This window comes from Malaya genurostris, chromosome 2, assembly GCF_030247185.1.
Source record: "Malaya genurostris strain Urasoe2022 chromosome 2, Malgen_1.1, whole genome shotgun sequence".
In the NCBI taxonomy this organism is placed as follows: Eukaryota; Metazoa; Arthropoda; class Insecta; order Diptera; family Culicidae; genus Malaya; species Malaya genurostris.
In genome coordinates, this window is record NC_080571.1 from 266,834,707 (window position 1) to 266,855,587 (window position 20,881).

The 20,881-nt window shown below is 36.1% G+C and overlaps 1 protein-coding gene across 3 annotated transcripts in view; it reads right to left on the bottom strand.

The window, feature by feature from the left end:
• The window catches only part of LOC131429889 (pseudouridylate synthase RPUSD2-like), a 610,839-nt gene that overhangs the window by 69,355 nt on the left and 520,603 nt on the right, over window positions 1–20,881 (bottom strand). For 2 of the 3 annotated variants that reach the window (XM_058594333.1, XM_058594331.1), the window contains 3 exons: window positions 9,666–9,753; window positions 9,215–9,437; window positions 7,548–7,635 (listed from right to left, as the gene is read on the bottom strand). In XM_058594333.1, coding sequence (XP_058450316.1) covers window positions 7,548–7,635; window positions 9,215–9,437; window positions 9,666–9,753 — 399 coding nt within the window. The remainder of the gene's footprint in view (window positions 1–7,547; window positions 7,636–9,214; window positions 9,438–9,665; window positions 9,754–20,881) is intronic. The other variant, XM_058594332.1, reaches the window with a different exon arrangement.

The following is a 20,881-nucleotide window of genomic DNA, read 5'->3' on the forward strand; positions in this document are numbered from 1 at the left end:
TCCATCATTTTTTCTTTTAGATCTTAATTCATTCATATGAATGAAATTAAATAACGAAACATTTTAATTAAACCGGCAGCTAGTCCCAAATTCCGTTAACCTCAGCTTTAAAAGGCTGCCGAGGCTACGAAAATATGTGTTGGTTTGAGTTTATTTATCTCACTTGGTGGTGCTAGTGTGCAATTCTGGCTTGAAAATTTCTGTAAATCAAAATCATCTCCTAGATGATTGATCTTTTGATATCTCCCAGACGGAAGTTTTAAGGTTCTGTAACTGGAAATCAGAATTGTTTAGAAAAGTGCTTTACTGCATGGAATGAGAAGTCCCGGGCCTAACAAAGAAAAATTATAATCTCCATCTAGAATGATTGACCCAGCGCACATTGGGGAAAAATGGAAAAAAACGCGACGATTTTTTTGGAGGCATGATACAGCTGACCACAAAGCACTTTTTTGGTGTAAAATGGTCAGTAAAATCGATTCCATGTATTCAAAAGGACCACACGCAACGCTATCATGTTCATTTTACCCCAAGTTCCCTTTTTATACTGCATTGTATTCAAGCTTAACTATATAACATGAAACCGAAGAACTCGCAGAAGAGCGAATAGAGTGTTTCCGATGTAAAAAAGTCTAACAAATCGATTGCATATAGTTTTATTGACAGCAGAAAACTTGTCGCATCATTTTACCCCTTTTTTTCTATTTATAATATTCAGCTGAAATATGATCTACAATCCAAAAGCAGATCCAATGCGATCTATCAATATTGGTTCATAATACGTGCAAAACATCTGTGATCCAATTAAACACAATGGTAATGACAATACTAACCTGTTTAACCCGTTTTACCCCAATTTATATCAATAGTCGTATTTCTGGTTAAACTTTCTCTCGAATACCGAAAGCAGGCTGATTGCGGTTGATGAAAATCGATTGATATTACAAAGAAAAACCTGAAAATAGGATTACAAATGAATTCAATGTGGAGCAAAATCTTAAGACTCCGTTGAAGGATAAATTGGGGTAAAACGGTATAACAAGATTCGTGCGATCATTGAATTCATTTGTAATCCTATTTTCAGGTCTTTCTTCGTAATATCAATCGATTTTCATCGACCTCATCAGCTTGTTTTCGGTATGCGAGAGAAAGTTTAACCAGAAATATGACTTATGAATAAAATTGGGGTAAAACGGGTTAAACAAGCTAGTACTGTCATTCCCATTGTGTTTGATTGGATTACAGATGTTTTGTACGTGATATGAACCAATATTGGTAGGTCATATTGGATCTGGTTTGGGATTGTAAATCTGAATTCAGCATAAAATTATATTTGTCGGAAAATTGGGGTAAAGCGATGTACCATGAAGCATGCGATCATGAACACTATCTGTAAATTATTATTTGAGGTTATATGCGAAACATAGAACTGTCTTGTTTAACCAAAATTGGTCCAAACACCGATCAGTAGAACTTTTTTTTCTGTAAATTCACGGAAGAAGATAACGGGGGGTAAAACAGAATACAGTTGTTTGCAGTCAATCATATTAAAAACAATCCATTTATCTAACATATGAGCATGTCAGGAATACCTTCCGATTGATGGAATTTAATTTTTTCCTGAGTTTCACAGTTAGTTTTCGAAGTAATGTCAGAAAAAAAAGGAATTGGAGCAAAACGGGCATGATAGTGAATTTTGCGGATCATAAATCGATTCTACAGAAAAATTTGCATAAGAAATACTAATTTTGAAAATATTTGCTCGTCTTTTTATAAAATTATTGAGCAAAGTCGCGTTTTTGATCGTTTTTTCCCCACTGTGCAGCGGTCCTCCAACATTTTGATGCTCTTTGAAAAAAAAAAAAAAAGATTTATCAAGACCTTCCAAATAGGCTTCGGTGTTTTGCAATGACCTCAGTATTCGGTTAAAATTTCTTTACTTAGAGAAACCTTTTCAGGTTTGGAAATAGACAATAGTCGTTGGGAGCCAGGTTTGGAGAATACGGGGGATGGTAAACCAATCCGTACCGTAAATCATTCAATTTCGCCGTTTCTTTCATGCTTGAATGCACTGGTGAGTCTTTTACCATAGCTTGATGAAAACTACAACTCGTCTGACACGATCAGCTGTTATTCAAACACTAGTGGATAGATTGTCATGAAATTTCGAATTGGGTCATTTAGAGGCTTGTTCTCAACAAAAATATACACGGTTTGAAACTATTTACGTATTTTCTGTGAGAGGCCCCAGGACTTTTCATTCCGAATAGTATTCGGATAGTTTTTCAATAATTTGGTTTAGTATAGACAAAATAAAAAAATGTTTCGTTGAATAAGCTATCGACATCTGAAATCTAAGGGATTTGATAGAGTGAAAGTTCGAATCACGTACTAATTATATATTACTTATTACCCGGCTTACAACCAATAGATTGCTATGTAACCGCTACAACTTTGTCATTTCGTTCGTAAGAAACAATATCCCAGAAAAACATAAAGCGAAACATGCACGATACTTCTGCTATATAGATCAAAACTGAAGGGTAATTTTAATTGGAATTAGTTGAGAACTGTCTTATAAGCAGCGCATTGAAAAACACATGAAGAAATTATATTGCTTCTAATACCATAAAGTTGAATTACGGGTAAAGAAAATACTGATTCTGAATATTTAGAAACATCATTGAAGAGAACATCATAATAAGTCAACATGTTCTTAAGTTGCAGGAATTTCCAACTCTGAATTGCATACTAGTGTAACCAATGAGAAAAATTTTAGCTACTGTTTACACTATTTGATCAGTTTTGAGCTTAGGAACATTCTATATCATCAAATTTTAAAGATATAACAGAACAAATTTTCCAACGCAAAATTCTGAGCCCACTAGCGCCATTTGTTGGGTTAGTTTTTCACCCGGATGGAGAAAAATCCTGATCAGAAAAAGCTCATTTCTTTACCATTCGCAAAAAAATCAGTTCATGGGACCTTCTAAAAAATACTCAGTTACTGAAAAGTTCACTTCTGAGATTTTCAAATCATCCACAAAACCCTAAACATCGAAGCTCACAAATGATTTTTTTGTGTCAGCGAAACTTGATGACGAATTTTCATCCACAGAAATATCGCTAAAGAAATAATTGAAAGGGAGAGGAATCTCCAATGATATTTCAATGCTGAATTTCCACCATACTTCAGTTCGGTACCGAAGTAATTTGTGCAAGAATAAACTATTAAATTTTCGTCATTAAAAAAAACAAACTCTACTGAATAAATTTGTCAACTGAATTGCAACTGAGGAATAATAACTGCGATATTTTCGATGCAATATGCAATATGGGTGGTCAATATGAACAACAATATATTTTTGCCACTTTTCAAATAGTGATTATAGCGATAAAAGATTGTTTTAATTTCAGGTGGTTGATTAAACTGCACTATTTAGATTAAACCCAATAAAACGCTATTTAGGATAAAATTGGTTTATAGAAGTAACAGGAGCGCAGCATTGTCAGCATGTCTCAAACACACAGCAGGCGCAGTGTTTCAATGCCGCGTTCGAATTGACGTAGCGAAGCCTGTGCTCCTGCTACTTCTGCGTATAATATTCAAGCTAAATTGGCTGATATTTTTTAATCAGCTGCATAACATGCTTTGTGATTGTATTATATCAATGTTTTTATTATCATCATAACTATTATTAACCACAGTACTTGCTGCTTTTATTAATGATATTACTTCACCACCACTATTGATCCACTTATCAACCAGCTTACGAGCACTGAACATTTTCAGATTGGCAGGATTCATGTATTCCGCAAAGGGTTTAGATATAACGGATATTTTCAATTTCGCAATTGTATCTGTTCGATAATCATATCAGATGTATTCAATGTACGAACTTCTATCTTAAATATCATCGAGCAGAATGTTCGCTGGTGAACTTTTCACAACCGATTATTTGCCATGAGAAATCAATATCAGTGAGAATCGCGTTTGTAAAAAATCAGTACTGAACTTTTCTGCAATGAGTTTCCTGATTGATGATTTTTGTCGTGAATACGACCTACTTCACTATGGGACGCCTTTTCAAAATTTACCCTCTGAAAGAGTGATAAGTTTTTGATCGTGAATATCTCTTTTTGTATCTAACGAATCAACATAATTTTTGCTACATGCCATCGGAAATATGATCACAATTTTATGATAAAATTTTCAGTTGTATGACATAATCTAAAACAATTCAAAATTAAACTTTCCTGAAATGTTTGGTATAAACGAGTATCAAAGATGATAATGCATGAGGCGCTGTTGCTGTACAACAAATCATTCGAGAAAAATGTTCCGAACAGTGCTTAATATCGTAATGAGTTCCATAATTTGGTTCTTCTGAAAGGCAGGAATGAATCCCGTACAGCATCCTGATAGTTTCTTTCAATGAAATGCAAATCCAAAATTAAATAATCGACATTGAAATTCTATATGCTGCTATTTTTATAGCCGTTAGGACCGCTCATTAGTGATAAAGCTACAAACGAAATCACGTAAAAAGAAACCTCTTGACAAAAATTGGATCAGTTTGGATTCTATCGCCACTGCGAGCAGATGTATTGCGTGTCGTTTGCAAAACTAGTTTCGCTTCTGACAAGAGCGATTACGTCACAGCTGCCAGTTGTTTGCATTGGTGAAAAAACAACGAAAAGAGGACAACGGTGGGGAGCATCACACAAAATCAGTCGTTCTAATGGCTCTAAAAGTTTCCTAAAGAACTATTAGGATTTCTTCTTCGCAAATCGAAGGTAAAAAACCTCAGTTTTGTGCAAATCTAGAACTGTTTGATTAGATTTGTGCACTTTTTGCTGTGTGAAATTCACAGTAATCGAGATCAAGTGAAGCCTTCTTTGTTTTTGCGAAAAAGGGAATGCTTGCATAACTCATACAATTGATCAACTAATTGATACTCGGAAGTGTTAAGGAACATGTCGGTTGTTTTCATATTCACGACATCCAGTTATGTCTCTGACATTACCCACCCGCCTTTTTTGTTTGAAAAATTGCAGTCGCGATTTTCGAAATTTTGATTTTTTCCCAAAACAGTTTCTCACTAACATGATTTTCATAAAATAGACCTAAACATTACAAACGTCTTTCCAGGATACAAAATCGCTCTAAATCTTTTAGTTTTCCAACTAGAGCATAATTTTGATTTGTACCACAGCAAGCACACTAATTCCATCTGATGGAGTGATTTCGAAATATATTTTTCACCTGTTGATAAACTTTGAGTCTCTCGACAAGTGTTTTGAAGATTTCAGATACTTAAATATTCACAGCAGTCCAAATTGGTTTGTTTATTGTGAAAATATGAAAAATTTTATGCTTTTTTCAAAACAACCCCAATGAAAAAGTTCTCAACTCTCTCTAAATGATATTAAAATCACAATTCTCTCAAAATGACTCTAAAAACACAAATTTTTTAGTCAATTTAATTTGAAATTATGTCACGAAACGATGCATACGAACACAAATTTTCTTAGTTATTTGAATACTTTGTGAAAATTGTGAAATTTTGATGAGAAACCAATTGACCAAAACGTCATCTCGCGATTTGAACCAACATTAATTTGTTGCATCTGCATCAAATTAAATAGAATGAAAAAGCGTTCGTTCCCCGTTTTCCTTATTACGATTTGGAACACAGATTTGAGTTGGTTGAACACTGAAAAATGTTTAAATTTTCGCCGCTCGGGAACCATTTGTTTTTGCTGAATCTTTCCCTCAATCAAGACTCTGTTTGCATTTCAGTCTTCGACAGGGTAATTTTTTGTTTGTTTTCGATTATAGAGGTTTCAACCATAAGGCCATTGAACTCTTAGGGTCAGAAAAATTTGCTATACCCGTCCCCTTTTTGACAGCGTAATGTTTAGGTTTAGTCGGATGGGATTTGAAAGTTGACAAATGCCGGCGGTACACGCCGCATTTGGTCAATTTTTCTAGAATTTTTGTGATCCGTTATCTCTGTGAAACCGTAAAAAAATCACCTCGATGAAAGGTCTACTGGTCCAAAATCACATATGAATTGATTTACAATAGAACGATATTCTTCGAAACGATAATCGGTAGAACACAGTGTTTTTGAAATTCATAGAACCGCTAAATGTTCACCGTCACTACGTCCGAGTTATAAAGCGAGATACACTTCGGTGTAACATTCTTAACACTCAAACGCTCGGGTAGGGATTTTCATCAAATTTATTTTTTCAAAAAATCATGACTCTTGATACCGTTGACCAATTTTCATGCGTCTAGTGTCAAGAAAAACAGACTTTCTTCTACTCCATGCTGACTCATACGGAACCGCAGCGGTCCAAAAACACCGGAGATATTCCAGATCGCGTTGGAGTATGTCTGTTCTGCCTTTAGAAGTTTTTGATACATAAAATTTTATATAAGTATGGGATTAATACGGAAATTGTATAAAATGTGAAGGACTTACTAGAACTCATAAAATGCAATGTCCAATTCCGGTAAATCCGGATTGTGGTCCCATAGAATTGTGCTTGAAATTTGACATGGCATTTCATCTCAGGACTTCTCAAGTTGTTGGAAGGCTTTCAAAACTAATTTGGGAATTCCAGTTTAGTATTTGTTAGCTGATCTGCTGATTTTCGAGGTTTTGATGTAAATTCAGTATTTTCCACTTAGAGCTGTTTGATAAACCACTTTTTGCCACCTTCATAACATACTTCTAACGGCAGAACAGACATACCCCAACGCGATCTGGAATAACTCCGGTGTTTTTGGACCGATGCGGTTCCGTATGAGTCAGCATGGACTAGAAGAAAATATGGGTTTTTTACACTGGACGCATCGAAACTGATCAACGGTATCAAGAGTTATGATTTTTTGAAAAAATATTCGTTGAAAATCCCTACCCGAGCGTTTGAGTGTTAATACAAGCGTCTGTTCAGCAATTTAAGATGAACTGCTAAGTGGCAGTGACAATTCAATTTGAACCAGCAATACATGGATAAGTTGAAGATGAAACGTGAAGAAAATCATATCTTCGGGTACATCACAAGTAGTAGTTCTTGCCCGGAACGTACGGATTATTAAACAATTATTACGAAAATTAACATATTCATTCAGCATTAGTTAATAAAATATATTGTTTACCATTTTTTTGGTTTTGATGGCAAACTCTCGAACAGTGACTAACCTCTAGAAACACAATCAAACAAAACTGGGAGGTTCATATTTTTTCGGCATTCTAAATTAGTGGTTAAAAAACGGCAGGAACATTCAAAGGTATAGCAAACACGTAAGAAAGATTAAACTTTAATTGTTTTTATTAATAGAAAAAATATCCCAAATGTCTAAAAGGTTTCAACTGCTTTATTGGAGGTTAGAAACAGAAAAGCTTAGACAGATTGAGACAGAAAGGGAGTAGTAGAAAGAAACAGAGGAAAAGTGAGCAAGAAAGAAAAAAAGATAGACAAAAAAATAGAAAGAGATCATAAAACTAATGGCGGTCATTTAAGCCACTTACGGGTATAGATGCTGGTTTATTGACAACCACAATATCGTCGTCCATGTGCACTATTGTGATTGGTTGACTAGTAACTGGAACTTCATGTCTGGAAAATACAACACTCATATATGTAGATGAACTTTGGCGATTTCCGTCGAAACGGATTTTTTGTTTGGTTTTGGTTTTGGTTTAATCAACTTCCAGGTTGATGGTGGTTGTCTTGGATCGGTTGCAGATTAGAGTAAAGGAGTGAAGGAAAAACAAAACCAATGGGAGGAATGTTGGTGGTCTACTGTCAAATCATTCACTCGGATTTGGTTTTGAAAACCTGTTGGATTGCTTTTCTTCCGTTGACAGTTGTTAGGAACGAACGAGAATGAAATACAGAAACAATCGTAGGATCGGTTGGTGGGTGGAAAAAAGAATGTAAAAGCAAATGTGATGATTATTACTAGTAAAAGGATGCTGGTGATCTTCGGGATCGTGTCACTGATTGATGGTTGTTCAGCAAGGATATGCGATTCAGTACCATGGTTTTCATCATTTCTTCTTTTGAAGTAAGACAACTCGTTCGATGTTCAAATGGTTTTAGCTCGGCTACCACACAAAACAATGAACTGATAAAGTATTGAAAATGACATTTATTGCATGATGAAAACCATTTTCTAAAGCAATTCTATCGCTATTGTTTCTTATGACATTATCATACTTGCTCGTTGCGAGGTGTGCGAAAATAGATAACACGAATAATGAAAAAGTTATAGTACACATTAGTCTAAGTTGCAACATTTAGAATTACAATATTTCATTTTCATTTTTTTAAGGACGGGAAACCACTTTTGAGACCGATTTTTTCTATAAACAAACAAACAATGTGGAAAATACTATACAAAGATTGGAAGATTGCTTGAAACAGGTAAACATTTTTTATAACCAATGTTTTTTGGGAATAATTTCTTATCTAAAATAGAAAAAATGTTAATGTGTGCATTGTCACTATTCACGTACCTATAAGACAACGATACGTATTTCAGTAGTTACTTTTAACCCTCATCAGTGTCAGTTCTAACTCTAGTAACGTAAATAGCAATAGTGTACGAACTGATGTAGAGGAATTGGAAGTCCACATTGAATCACTAGTAGAGTAGTTTACCTCCTTAAACATACATTTCCTACATAGGTTATTAACTTCGATGGACAACAATTGCGCAAGCTTGGCCGTGTAACGCACAACCGTAACGTGGTACCCGTGGATCACACTGCTGGACAGGATGGGAGAGAGGGAGAGTCCGGAAGATGTAATGATGGGAGTAAGACAGGGAAAATCTATGTCTGTGGGGGAAGAGTCGTCTGTGGTCGTTCGGGTGGTGAAGGCAGAGAGCTATGTACAGATTGAGAGTGTGTGTCCTGGCTGACTTTTGACTCAAACATTTTTTTTTTATTTGGTTTTCAACGTTTTTCAGTTTCGACCGATTTTAGTCTTACAAGGCACTACTTTTGTACAGTTTGCGGCTGAATCAGTCCTAATTTTTGTACACCTCTAATGCTTAGTCGCGACTGCTTTCGTTTTGGTATGGTTTTTTTCAGTTCACAGGAAAATTAAAATCATTTTCTACAAACTACGGTAACAAATTTGAATCAAAACGGTCAAGTAGAATCGGAACGAAGCGATCCGTGTCAATTACCTGTGCACGATGTTGGCCAGGAGATCGTTATGCTTTAACCTATAGTCTGTTGGCACTTTTTCGTAGTTCACAGTCAGCGTCCCGGCCTTGATGCACCGTTCGTACTCCTCTGCCGGGTGGGCCCGGAACTCCCGGGCGAACACATCCAGTATCTTTTCGCCCACCCAGCGGCCCTTGGTGAACGTCGTAAAGGTGAAATAGTAGGGGTACACTTTCCGCAAGCCTGCCGAAAATAATCGTCAATTAGTATCCGGATAAATTCGATGATCCGTAAAAAGGCAATTAAAGGACTCAGCACAGGATTAGTCATCTCCTTTAGGAATACAAAAACAAAAATATGCGAAAGTTTGAAGATCGGACCGCTCCGTTTTCTGACCCGCACGGAAGTGGCCCTTGAGGAGGCAGGGAGAGAAAAGCTTAACACAATATATGCGGGTCGAAAATCACTTACCATTTTCGATGTAATAGGACGTTTCGTGGTACCGCTCATCCGTGAAGCCAGGTCGTTTGGCTTTTAATGCTTTGGTTTCCAGTTTTGCCTATTGCGGAGGATAAAAAGAGAGAGAGAGAGAGTGAATGAAAAGAAAACAGAAAAGCGTAAATATTATCTGTTGACAAAAGGACTAATGGGTGTGAATGAGTGGCTGACAAAGACTCGGAAATCAGTGACTGTTTAATAGGCAATTGGGGTTACATAATCATCTGCTGATACAGGGATCAGAAACATACCCGGGGAAGGTTTGTTTGATGACTGTGCATGTTAGTCAATGTGTGTTTGGACTAGAATTCAATCGTTTCACTGAAGATTAACTTAGAACCCAAAGTAAATAGTTGCCATACGATGGACTAAATTTAGTCGATTGAAACATTGCTATGGTTGCTTGATTCGAGTAATTGCGTTTTAGAGTAAAGTATAATATTACACTAGCTCTGAATTTTTAACATTAAACCGTTTAGAAATGTTTTAGACCCAACAAAAATCAACATAGTCCCATAATTCATTTTATATAGGTAGAAGAAATTTATCTGAATCCAAAGAACCTAGCCAATAGTATTTTTTATCATTTGGTGTTAAAACGTGAAGCCGACTCCATCACTCTTAGTTTCACTGCATATCGAAATTCAACGAAAAAAAATACGAACGAACCAATATTCTCCACCCCGTGAAGTTAATTATTTGAACTAATCTTCGAAGAAACAATTTCTCTCCTATCGTTTACCCGGTGAAAACACTTATGGTATCTCGTTGCCTCTTGGGTAGTTAGTTTAAATGAGATTTCATGACGACGTGTCAAAATAATGGAATTATTATAATTGAAAACCTTTCCTAATCCACCTAGTGGTGTAATGATGCTTTTCTTATATTACGTAAATTTTCAAAAACATCGCTAGTAGAGTCTTTCAAGAGTTTTCTTTTTCAAACTTGAATAGAATCGAAGACTTTCTTTGGGTATAAACTACCATAACCTTTTCAATTTGTAAACAGTTATGTCAAGTTAATATAGACTGAAATGTGGCAACCCTTAACGCTATACAAAATTGAACAAAGTACGCTGTGTTCTAGCCGGTGGTGTTTTCTTCTTCCGTACCAGCACGCATCGATACGTACCGGTTTTGCTTTTTTTTTTGTATGACGGTTTGAAAGTTTTGACACTCATTGCTCTATAATTTCGGAACCGAAAGTCGGATTTGGATAAAACTGTACAGTATCTTTTAAAACAATGAGAGCTTTAATTGTAATCATAATTTTTGAAAATCGGTTCAACCGTTACTGAGAAATCGAAGTGAGTTCCGTGTTTGAAGTTTTTCTTCATTATTACTGGTGCGTTCAGAAGCGGAAACCGGGAACTAGTAGTCCCAAATTAGATTCATATATCCACTAACTAACAAGGTCTGCTAACTAGATGAGTTTACTAGTAATTTTTATAAAAATTGTCACCTCGTAAAAAATACTAATGAAAAATTTTCGCGCTGTAATACCGGACCCGGATGTCGCTTCAGGATCAACTTTTTAGAGAAATTTTTAAAGAGTTTCAAGACCTTTCATTTGCATCTTCGTTTGTAAAAATTGGTTAAGATATTTCCAAGAAAATTTAGTGGACATTTTCTCATAGATAAATAAAATAAAGATAAGTTAAAATTAAAATTCAATTGCAGTCTGTGGGACCATAAGACCTTTCGTTTGAATCTGAGTCATACACACACACAGAAATTTGGTGATTTCGACGAACTGAGTCGAAATAGCATATATGACACTCAGTTTTCACAGTGATTACATAGCCCTTCTTTTTGAGAAAGGCAAAACAGATATGATATATCAGGTGTACAACTTTGCTTCCGCCGTTTTCCGATAGGTGGCTATACCGGCTGAGGGTGGTCAAAATACATAGATGATAATGCCTTTAAAGTGAGTGTGTACAGTGCCTAACGAATTGTCATCGTCGTTTCAGTGACAGTTGTTCTTGTTTTCCTATTATTCACGCTCGAAAATGTCTGTTTATGTGCCCAATTCTCGCCATTTGCGGGAAGTTTTACTTGTCTGTTACAATTCGAAAAAAGCAGCTGAAACGCATCGAATGCTCTCAGAAACTTACGGTGATGCTGCTCTGAGTAAAAGAACATGTCAGGAGTGGTTTCAACGGTTTAAAAATGGTGATTTCGATGTCGAAGACAAACATGGTGGTGGAAAAAAAAACCTTCAAAGATGAACAATTAGAAGCATTGCTTGATGAAGGTTCGTGCCAAACCCAAGAAAAGCTTGCCGAATCGTTGGGAGTGAGTCAGCAAGCCATTTCAAAATGTCTCAAGGCCCCAAGCATGATTCAGAAAGAATAAAACTGGGTGCCGTACGAGTTGAAACCGAGGGACATCGAGCGCCGTCTATTTGTATGTGAGCAACTACTTCAAAGACAAATTCGTAAGAGGTTTTTACATCAAATCCGGTGATGAAAAGTGGGTTCGATACGATAATCCTAAACGCAGAAAATCATGGGGAAAGCCCGAGCATGCAAAACCGAATATTCACGGCTACAGTAGGCTTTTGAAAACATAAAATAGACGATGAGGGTCAAAACTGGCGAATATTGTGGATGCGGCAGCAATTCGAAATTCAGTTAAAGGAATTTATTCATCGTTGAGAGCCTCTGATCAAGCTCGAAGATGAAATGGCTGACATTTCCAGTTCCGCAAACATAATTTAATAATTGACGTAACCAATGAACCACTTATATATTCTTATCCAATCAATTTTTATTACGGGTACTACTGCTGATACATCTGCTTCCGGGAGGGTTAACAAATATGAAACCCCGGCGTTGCAGCCCGCTTTTGTGAGTTATTCGAAATAATCCATTTAAAACAGTCTAAGTGAGGAAATTTAAATGACAAGAGAAAGATATTATCACACCACTAGGTTGATTAGGAAGTGATTTGTTTTAGTCTTGTTAATACGTAGAGCCGTCATACCACATAACATTGTTTTATTTATGTAATGGCAAGAGGCAAAATTCCACCAAAAATGAAAGAAACAGTTGTGCTGATTAAGGAAAGGCAACATGCGCCATTTAAACACATAACCCTAGTAGCAATTAAAGCTTGTTAAAGCCGACATGTTTCACAATTGCTACAGAACGGTTATTTTCGTTGGATATGTAAGACAACTGTTTCCATGCCATGGTTAACATCCAGAAGTTCTTTACTTGACCATGTTTAACAGGAAAAAAAGTTATTTAAAAAAATCCACTGCATAATAGCAAAATATAAAAATTCTATTTGTTGTACTTTCGGTCTCGTGAGCCCAACCTTATTTCCTGAAACATGTAATAACGCAAGTATTTAAAGACAGCATTTTTATTCAGCTGCTGTAAGTACTATTGTAATGTTATTGCATTGCGTTCTTCAGACACCAGCGAGAGAACCAGTAGGAAGATTTGTTTTGTAAAATAGAAAAAAAAACCTTCCTTTCAATCCACCTAGTGGTGTTATGACACCTTTCTCATATAACACATGTTTTAAACAATATTACTACAGGATTCTTCAAAAAAATGTTCTATGAATATTGAATAAAAACAAAAAAGGTTGTTTGGGCATACATTAGCATAACCTTTTCAAGTTTTAACAGTTTTGATCCAAGTTGCTAGGAATGATTCGTTTTTTTTTTTTTGCATTTTCGCTTTAAATGCCGGTTTACACTTTTAAACACATCTCACCCAGTTGTTACGAAAACGTAAGTTGGATCCGTACAAAGGTCAAAAGCAGTATATTTTTATAGATGACTTTGATCCTTTTATTGTAGCCTAAGTTAGTGAAAATCCGTTTTTGAGTTTTCGACTACTACTCCTGTTACTTATGGAACCGGGAGCTGGCAACTGGTATAGTTTCAATCGGTTCGTTTGACCAGCAACTAGCACAAACTATAAATAGAAATCATTTTGAGCCAAATTGAAAAGATAATTAACGTTTTCTGAATTATCGTTCCATATGACAGGTTGCAATTTCATACACGCTACTCTCTATTTCCGGAAACGGAAGCCAGATCTGAATGAAATTCTACAACAACTTATGAAAATGTAATACTTTTCATTTAAATCTGAGTTCTCTTTGGTAATTTGAAAGGGAAAAAGTTTGCTTTTACCCCTAAATTTATGCTAGGTGCAAATAACCATTTTTACTTAAGTTTACGAGTTCTCTTTACTCAAGCAAATCTGAGTTAGCGGAGATCGGCCTGTCCGTTTATGAGAAATTGAAATTATTTCCGGTTTGGAACACACAAACACATTCCCGGTACTTCCGGAACAAGTAACGATGATCCGGGATACCCAAAATCAACGAATTTTATCAGCAATTAACCAGACTTTTCTAATTGAAGAATTATGGCGCTATTTGAATGTATTTGGATTGATTTTTTTCCGTGTCATGTATAAAAACACGTTCCTGAAAAAAAGATTTTTTTACTTATCAGACTGTAATTCCGGAACCGGAAGTCGTATATGGAGGAAGCTAGGTGGAGTAATATGAAGTCGTAACACATTTGAACCAAAGCTAGTGAAAATTGGATGAGCGGTCTCTGAGAAAATCGAGTGCACTTTTTTAGTTCATTTTGTTCCAGATAAAATTCAAAAGGAACTTATGGGACTATATGACCGTTGATTTGAATTTAAGTTGAAGAAAATCGGTTGAGAGGTCTCTAAGAAAATCTAGTGCACTTTTTCTGCATTTTTTGCAAATTTAACTCCGTTACTCCCGAACCGGAAGTTCGATCCGGGTAAAACTCAATAAAAACCTATGTGAACAAGACACCTGTCATTTGAATCTAAGTTTGTGAAAACCGATCCAGCCAATTCGAGAAAATCGAGTGCACATTTGTGTTACATACACACACAGACACACAGGCATTTTTGTACTCCATTAACTGAGTCGAATGGAATATGATACTCGGTCCTCCGGGCTTGGATTCAAAAATCGGTTTTTACAGTGATTTAATAGCCTTTCTATATGAGAAACGCGAAAAACCGCACAATTTTGTAAATTATCCGCCTAACAATAAAAATTCGCATAAAAATAGAGAAGCTTCAAAAATTCGCTATAAAGCAGTAAAACTTTGAAAATTAGCTTTGAAAAATCTCAAGCTAAAGAAAAAAATATCAAATGTCTCGAGATATCTTATATATATTTTTATTCACGAAACGTCGAAATCTGGTGTCCTCAAGAAAAAAAGTTTTTTTTAAGTATCAAGAAATCAAACTAGGCAAATCGGAAGTTCCGAAATCGAAATTTTTTTCTGATGTCAAATGTTTTAGAAATGCATGGAACGTCGAGAGAGCTATTATGTTGCCTTGAAAATTTTCAACAGTTCCACGCAACTTGTCGTGCGGGAAAGTCGAATAATAGTAATGCGTGAGCAAAATTGTATTGCATTGCGAGAGGGACGACGGAGGTAAAAAGTACTCATGTGATTTATTAACGGACCCGGGTTCGTCAAAAGATGATATAACTAAGTGCTCACAAGTATCTATTTCATGCCTCCCCGTGAGTTTATGATGACATTTGGTCAATAGAACGGCTTAGAATGGGTGCTATCACCTTACCTTATGATCAAAAATGAACCGGAATTTTATTAAGAAACGTGATTAATCCACCTAGCAGTGAGATGATATCTTTTTTTATCAATCCGCATGTGTTTTTTGCATGAATATTCTTCGGTGTTTAAGTTTTCATTACATTATTTTAATGACCGTCGTTTTAAGCGACAATTTGAGATTGTAATCACTCATTACTCTGTAATGTCGAAACTGCAAATACAATCGAATTTAAATCTAGAAGTGTGATAATCGATTAAACATGCCATGATATGTAAGTTCCACTTTAGAGTTTACGGTAATTTAAGGTACTTCCAGAGCCGGTATTCAGGAACCAGCATAACCCAAACCGATTCGTATGGCCATATGACGAATAAATTACAGTTTTGAGTATAACTTTGAAGCTTAATTGGATAAAATTCATTAATATTTGCATGTATGTATAAAACTAATTAATTTTGTATATAAGTTTAATTCAATTTGAATTTTTGTTTCTGAAATTTGATTAGGCTTTTTTGAGAAAACGATTGAGCTTTGAGAAACGATTTTATACTGGAACCGGAATTCTAAAATCGGTATGGCCGAAGTCAGATAAATTCACCTGAATAGCTGTATAGTTTACATTTGTTTCAAAATATTTGAAAATCAGTGAAGACATCTTTGAGAAATCATAGCACGAATTAAATTTTTAGGTGCCTTCTGAATCGACAACTGAATACCACTAAAACTGAAAAAAGTTATTTTTTTTTATCGACTATCCAAATCTGCTAACCCGATAAACATGATTAATTTATGTGGAATAGACATTTTTATACTAATCACCCTGTATCCCCGAAACCGGAAGTTGGATCTGACTGAAGAGCAAGATGTTTTAAAGAATCTTGAAACTTTTTATTTGCATCTTAGATGATTTTTAGATTTCATTTGAATCTTAGATCGGTTCAGCCATCTACGAGAAGAATGAGTTACACAATTTTGATTTCGTTTCATATATCATCCTGTAGTTCCGGAACCAGAGGTCGGAACCAAACATAATTCAGGAACTTTGTTTGGGAGCATACGAATTTTCGTATGAATCTGAATTTGTAGAAAAGAAATTTTCAGTGAAAATTGAGTGAAATTATTTGTCACACACGCATTTGCTGATCTCGACGAACTGATTCGAATGGTATATGGATGTTATGTTCTTCCAGCATTTATTGCTGTAAGTAGTTTAAAACAATATAATTAAAAAAAATCTGCTATCATCTGGTTTATATATGTCATATTCGAACGATTATGTTGCCAAAAACGAGCCGTGCTAAAATCGGTCCAAGGCAAATTGTCATGAAAAAGGATGCTGTACACAGTCTTTTTGGTACTTAGAAACAATTGTATGTAACAGAATAAAAAATCGTGTTTTCCGTTGCAGCAAAAATTTTGATATCTCCGTTAAAAATGGACGGATTTCAACAATCAATGGCTTGTTGAATAGGTATTATCGTGCGGAATCTAAGTCTGAAAACATATTCTGTTTTCAAGGTCAATTGTGACAGATACTGTCAAAAAACTGAAAATTTTGACATAAAACTTCGAATAACTCAAAAAGTAAACATCCGATCTCAAAACCATTCAATAGCGTTTTGGGTGACGGGGAGACCTTTCATTTGCGACTAGTTTGATCAAAATCGGTCCAGCCATCTCTGAGATCTCGACCTCTTAGTTGACAACACACATACAGACACACACACATACACACACACACACAGACATTTGCTCAGTTCGTCGAGCTGAATCGATTGGTATATGTCATTCGGCCCTCCGGGCCTCGGAAAAATTTTCGAAAGTTTGAGCGAATTCTATACCTATTTTTTTATATATATAAAAAAAGGTAACAAAATTTCAATTTGTAATAAATTTCTTTATTATCGCCTTCAAAGTACTCTCCTCCTGCGGCAATACATGCATGCCAACGCTTGATCCAATTTTCCATACAAGTTTTATAGGCCGCCGAAGGTATGGCCTTTAGTTCACGCAGCGAATTCTCTTTTATGGTCTCTATGCTCTCAAAACGCGTTCCCCGCAATGGCTATTTGAGTCTGGGGAAGAGGAAAAAGTCACACGGGGCCATATCTTGAGAGTACGGTGCTTGGTTGATGATATTGGTTGAGTTTTTAGCCAAAAACTGCGACACAACCAACGCTGTGTGAGCCGGCGCATTATCGTGAAATTCAGCTTTTTTGGCACCAGCCGAGAAGCGACGCGTTTCAAACCCAAAACATCATTAAAAATGTGTTCGGCTGATCCATAAGAGATGCCCAACAACACAGCAATCTCTCTAATCGGTACAGAACGATTTTGCAATACGATTTGCTTCGCCGATTCAATGTTTTCTTCAGTAACACATGTTGTTGGGCGGCCAGGGATCTCATCATGATCCAAGCTTGTACGACCACCTTTGAAGCGTTTATACCACTCGTATGCCTGTGTTTTTCCTAGACACGATTCACCAAAGGCCTTTTCTAACATTTTCAACGTTTCGGAACACTTAAATCCATTTGCAACACAAAATTTGATGCACGCACGTTGTTCTAAATTTTCATCCATTATAAAAATCGCCACACGAAAATTTTTCAACTTCTTTGTATAGACGCCAAACAAAAACTAATCGTACGATATGCGTCAAAATTTGACAGAATGTGTATAAAAGTGTTGCCAACGTTGAGAGAATAAAAGTTTACCGATTGGACAAGCGCGGAAATTTTAAAATGAAAATTCCGGTTCTTTTTTTATCATAAGGTATGCGTCACTTCACTACTTATTACTTTTACTTGTGCATTCGAAAGCCGGGTGGGTAATACCAGCAACATAAACCGAATAGTTTTTTCAACTTTCAAACGGGAACAAATATCGTAAATTTTTTTTGATATTTTGATTTGATGTTTTCTCGAACGTGAAATTTCGGCTGCTGGATGTCGAAAAAAAATTGCCACCTGTTTGGTGCAGACCATTACAAATCAAACCTTTTGAACAGAATGTTCGCAAGTGTCAGGCGAATGCTAAGCAATGGGAATGATCGGCTGCAAAACTGCACATGGTGCGAATAAAACTGATACCTGCATTAGCTACGAGAAAGGGTGACTTTATATATTCACGTCATTAGACGTTTACAGGCATTAAGGCGGAACTAATCAGAGCATAAAAGAAACAGAATCTCTTAATTGATTATTCTGTTGCAAATACGAATTTTTAAACAGATAAAATTTCAAAGAGTTTTAAGGGATAAAAAAAAAATTGAAAAACAACAAACCTTGAAAGAACAAAAAGTTGAGAAGCTTCTGCTGTTGAATATCGAAGAAAATAATTGCCACTAGTTTGATTCATACGGAACACGAAGCCGATCGGTGCAGCCACAACTGTTGAATAGATGCAGGCCCATTTAATTTTTCTTACGAGAAAAACCAGTTGAAGTTTTCTACTAACCTGGAAAGGATGGAAATCTTTTGTTGTGCATCGATTAAATTAAATTATTCAATCGTAGTACCTTTTAGAAAAAATCGCATAGTACTATTGAAACTCCGAATGATACGCTGTTGTGCAGTTTCATATCCGCATAAATATGATTATTTAATAAAACGTGAATATAGACATAGCTCTGACAAATTGAATGAAAAAAAATCGTCAATGACACAAACACCACCTACAGGGCTTATAAATGGAAATTAACCCTCCCTTCACCTTAATTTTCTATTAAACCGGAAAGACATTTTTCATGTTCTGAGTTTCAACTGGTAAATTCAATTACAGTCTTAACACAACCAATTCAATTACAAATCTCGAATCCTGCTCCAAAGCAGCGTACTTCCGCAAGTATCTCGAGCAGTGTATCTTTCCCTAGTGATGTTACTAAAGACGTTTCGGTCAGGCTAGGAAGGGGGGAGGGGGATAACTTTTCTCCCGATTCAACATCGGCTGTTGTTCTAGTGTATGTGTATGTATTCTAGTTCTCGTAGTCGCACCGAAATCGAAACCAACTAACCCACCATCGTTCACGGGCAGGCATCCTTACCAGAAGAAAAACTGTCACATTCTTCCTACTAAGCGAAGTTTTCCATTCGAAAACTATACCTACGAATGCGAACTGGGCGAGAATAAACAATCCGTCGTCGTCGTCTTCGTTACCGTTTTCGGTCTGCTTTTCCTCTTATTTTCGGAGACAATTATTGTTGCACCAACAATAAAGAAAACTTTTCGTTTTCGGATACGGGTGGCGGCTGGTTGGCCTCTGGTGAAACAACGCAACGGGTGTTGGTCCCGATTTTACGGGCACGGTCGCCAACCCACCCAGTGAATACCCAGCGCGTGTTACGTAGTGCCGAAAGTTTGCTCATTCGAAACAATAAGCAAGTTCGTGTCACAGTTTACGTGTTGTTGCAAGTGATAGTTTTATTTTCCGAAACGGAACTGGGTGCAAATGGTGTGCCAGGCTCGATTCTCGGGACGAATGATACAGAATTTCAAGGCAGCCATGTTCCGTCGGAAAAGGCTAACGGCGGAAAAAGCTTCGCTGAACGTAGGGTTCTCATTCTGGCTGGAAAATAGAAACACGCTCCGATGAGTTGCTGCGCTGTAGAGTTAGTTGAGTTGGTAAGTTTCCTTCTTACATCGCAACACAGTACTTTTTCTTACATGAGAACACCATACAAGTGCCGAAGGCGATGCAATCAATAAAACGAAAGATACCAGAAGTGTTCATTGCTGTGGTAATGATATTTCTACGAACAACAAAACATGAATCTATTCACGTTGTAAGTGTGCCCAGAAATTCAGGAAGTAGGAGAAAATACTTAACAACCATGCCATGGTTACTCTGACACGTTGTTCAAAGGTAGTTGAATGCTCAGAACGAAACTCAAACTGGTCCAATAAATATTGAATTCCCACTGATATAAAATATTCTTATCAAGATTTTTTTTTCAAAAAATTGACCACTAGAAAAGAGTAAACTAATTGTTCGATTACTGGATGCTTTGGCTGTGTTCTCATCGGTTTCAATGGAAGTGAGCTAATACAAAACACTTGTTGAAGATCTTAACCTAACACGTTTAAGTTTTAACGTTCCGTGGGAAGATTTTAGATAAGAATATGACGAAATTCAATATTAGCGTTTTCATAATTAATCATTAATTAGAAGATTGAAGAACTAAATTTATTTTGAGCTTTTAGAACTGATAGAATTGTAGCTTCAATGATGTTATGAAATCAATGTTCTATTGCTTTATCGATGTCAGTAGAATTTACCAAAACAATTTCACGATTTTAAATTTTTCCATTCTAATGTTCGTTCTATATCCAAAACAATTGGCTCTATGCTGGTTGAATATACAAATGGTTAGATTAATTATCGTTTTATTTGAATTCTGAATTGGGAGATGATCCGAATCAAAGTTTGCACGAGTAATCAGTTTACTATAAATCTTACTAGGATCTGTTAGAACTAGAACGATTGTAGAATGATTTCTTAGAGAAAAAATCAGTAGAGATATTTGGAAACTAAACTGAATAGTGAACAGCAGAAAGTTAATTATGAAGTAGTCGTGCATTCGATTTA